At 55.3% G+C, this 3,583-nt stretch overlaps 1 protein-coding gene across 1 annotated transcript; it reads right to left on the bottom strand.

Moving 5' to 3' along the window:
* Nucleotides 1–176: 176 nt before the first annotated feature.
* Nucleotides 177–3,250, bottom strand: LOC119089276 (uncharacterized; the record flags this gene model as incomplete). The annotated part of the gene is made up of 4 exons (XM_037215456.1): nt 3,212–3,250; nt 2,160–2,321; nt 1,525–1,641; nt 177–345 (listed from the first exon to the last, which is right to left on the bottom strand). Coding segments are annotated over exons 1-4 (487 nt in total), but the record flags the coding sequence as incomplete, so codon positions are not given.
* Between the last annotated feature and the right edge of the window lie 333 nt (nt 3,251–3,583).

Here is a 3,583-nt window from a genome sequence, read left to right as displayed (position 1 = left end):
AACTATCCATAGCGAGCATGCCGTCGCCGCGGCAGCTAGTTCCACCCAACGCTCATAGATGGCGCTCCTTGCGCCGCCACCGGCCTGCCGAACCTGTTGCACGTAGACGGCGTCGGCGCGCTGCTGCCCGAGCCAGCGCCAGAGCCAGTCGGAGGCGCCAGCGCCGGCGGCGCGGCGCGGCCCAGGGCTGGCACCGCCGGCGCAGACCTCGCGCGAGCAGATGGCGACGGAGAAGAGCGAGAACAGGATGTCCAGCACGGCCAGGCCGAGCAGCACGGCGCTGAAGATGACTGCCGGACGCCGGATCACCACGTCGCCGAGGAACGCCAGCGGCTCGCCCGTCTCCTGTCGAAAAGCAGCCCGGCTGCAACGTCGCTGGTGCCCACTCGGACCGGGGTGACGTCACTACTGCACGTTGGACGGGCTGACGTCACGGGCGTCCGTACAGCAGGGGTGACGTTATCGGTGTTTGCTTCAGCGAGGTGACGTCACTGGTGCCCGCTCGGACGGGAGCTTTGAAGCTGTTTGAGAACAATCTCACACCCATTGGCTGATTTCGATGAACTATCCAACCCGGATGTCTTACCCTGCCATTCTAACCGTTTTGATACCTCCTAACTCATACAAGTCCTGGCCCTGTCCCGTGCTCCGTTCACTGATGACAACCAGTGTTTTCCTCACCCGCTGCGCACTAAATGCCTTTTCCAGACCGGCGAGATCTAAAACGAAAATGGTCGCGGTCTAATGACGATTGACGGGGCGTGAGTGTACCTGACAAGCGCGCCAAATCGCTAATGGATACACCGGGGCAGTGAAATGGTCCACTCGCTGTCCCGCCACGCCTTGACGCTGTTCGAACGGGGCATAAATACTGGAGTCTGAAGCGCGCTTTGTAGGGATTAAATTGCGAAACTTATGGTTGTAAACAAAGTATCATCTCGCGTTCACCTGGGCAAGCACCCTCACCTATGTCCAGGGACGTAGCCCGGGGGAGGGGGGGGCGGCAACGTGGTCATGCCCCCGTCGCCCGAGCCAAAAATTTGCGCACGATAGGGGCCGATATAGCAGACACTTGTTTGAAATATCAGGATTTCGGGAGAATTTGACATTCGGCCACACCTCTCATTTTTTGTGATACGTCATACGATACGCCATACGATACGTTTTGCCTACGTCACAGTATCTAGCCATGTTACTGTTTCAGCGGCCACGTGCCTTCGCACGCCCCCTGCCAAGCATCGGAGAAACCACTGCGGAGAAGAGCAATCGCTACCAACACTTAACGTAAAGGATAAGCATCCCAGAGGCTCAGCCGAAATAATCCGGAGCGGAGCGATGCACACCTATCACGCGGAGCGATGAGCGGTCATGGAGCCCCTAAAATGTCCCAGAATCCGATTCCAGGATCCCCTTCACATGGAGCCCTATGGGGTTACGGATCCACCCATGACATCCAAGCACATCTCCACCGCCGGGGAGGACAGAACGGAGGCTATCTCCGCAGCGCGAGATGCCGAAACTCACACTATCGACGTAGATGGCGCGTGAGCTGGCGTCATCACGCACGAGGCCGATGGCTGAGAAGATGACCACCAAGCCAGACACGGCCAGAGACACGATTGACATGGCCATGAAGCTCGCCTGAGGGGCGCCAGAGGGTCGGTCAGTAGTGCACAGCCAGACACACTCCCGGGCAGGGGTGCGCCGCTGTCGCGGCCCTGCATGCACCAACATGTGCACCGCAACGCAACGAATTTGGACTGTTTTGCAAACCAAACAGTCCAAATTCGTGCGATGTGCGTCACCAAGCGATGTGCGTCACCAAGCGGATTTGAAAATGACTCATTACAAACATCACGAACACAAAACTGGCTTGTTGGAACGCCGAAAACCGCTTTTGCACTGTTGGTGGGAAGATGCAAGAAAATTGTTCAATGCTAATCGTAATAATACAAACAACAAATATGATTCAAACATAATTACATGTATAGTAGCGGGACCTCAATACCAGACCAGGGTATCATGTGCTTCCCACATCATCTATAAAGCCATTCGAGCATCAGAATGGCGGACGCGAACAGACGAACAGGATCGGGACCATATCGCAGAACACGTACATGGTCGGCGTACCAGATACAAGTACGGTCGGCGTGACCTACCAGATAGAAGTAGGCGCAGGGCCGGCGGGAGGAGATGATGCCCAGGGCGCCGGACACGATGACGCAGATGCCGCCCCAGAGACCGCCGCCCAGGTAGGCTTGTGAGGACCCCTGCAGCAGCGCCAGCACGCCGAACACCAGCAGCAGACAGCCGACCAGCAGCTGGGGAGCAGCGGACACGTAGAACAGCGGCAGCAAGACAGCAGACCGCCAGCAGCAGACAGCCGGGCCGCAGCTGGTGAGCTTGCAGCACATAGCTGTGCATAACAACAGGGTGGTACCGGTCCAGAACGCCCAACTCCAGCAGTGCTTCTGGTGTTGGTATCTGGTGATGTCTGCTCAGACAACCGAGCAGCAGCCGTGGAAACGGCATTAGACAGCTGGGCTCAACAGCAGCAAGGAAACAGCTGCAAGCCAGCACCAACACTGGACTCGCGGCGTCTCATGTTTCCCCCGTCCCCACGGCGGGGGAAACATGAGACGTGCCGCGTCAGTTACCAAGATATCGGAGCTTTCAGTAGCCCTCGACTTGCGTAAGAGAGAGAGAGAGAGAGAGAGAGAGAGGAGAGAGATAGAGAGAGAGAGAGAGAGAGGAGAGCTGGCGCATCGGATAATGGCATTAGTAACGGAGATCCTAAGCTGCAGTCGGCTGGGCAATCACTTATTAAGCTTCGAGAGGAAAGGTTCCGAGTTCGATCCTCAATCGCTGCATATTTCTACACTCGATCGTGACTGCGTGCGAGACAGGCCACGCCAGCAATGACGTTCACAGCGACAAATGTGCGAGGTCCACAAAACACACTACCAAGATCTCCGGTAACCAGCATGGCTAAACACCGATTCCGTCCACGGGTGCTGCGTTACGACTTTGCGAATGTTATAACTGCGTTATGACCTCCAGGGTATCCTCGATACTTTCTCGAGCGTTTTCAAGTATTTCTACGTAATACGTTTTATTTGAGCCATCGTGTTCAGTGCGATTCCTCAAAAAAGAGACATACACGGATGGCACTTTGCCCAATCCAACTGCTATCATGAAGATATGCCCGTACCCGGCCGCTACCCAGTTCTTCTTTGTTGTCCCCACCCATTGTCCATCTGCTTACATTCTTCCAGCGCTTTATTTCTAAGCTATGGGGAAATCTTAAAAAGCCGACTTCCAAACTTCATCTTCTACGCCAATAATCGCAAAAGTCGTGTCAATAAAACCCAGCATGACAAATAAGCGCAAGCAATAGCGTTGCATGGCATTTCTTAAAGTATCTGTCCGAAGCCTTACCGACAACCAAACCCATACTCATGATTTTCCCCGCGTTTGCACCCTAGCCAACCCGTTACCCATTCCACATTCGCACCCATCGGTTCACGCAACCCGTGAATTCCTCCACTCCATGCAACGGCAAACCACAAATCTTGTAGCAGCG

This window comes from Pollicipes pollicipes, unplaced genomic scaffold (assembly GCF_011947565.3).
Source record: "Pollicipes pollicipes isolate AB1234 unplaced genomic scaffold, Ppol_2.1 Scaffold_1006;HRSCAF=1166_pilon_pilon_pilon, whole genome shotgun sequence".
Lineage (NCBI taxonomy): Eukaryota > Metazoa > Arthropoda > Thecostraca > Pollicipedomorpha > Pollicipedidae > Pollicipes > Pollicipes pollicipes.
This window is presented reverse-complemented; position numbering and strand designations above follow the sequence as displayed.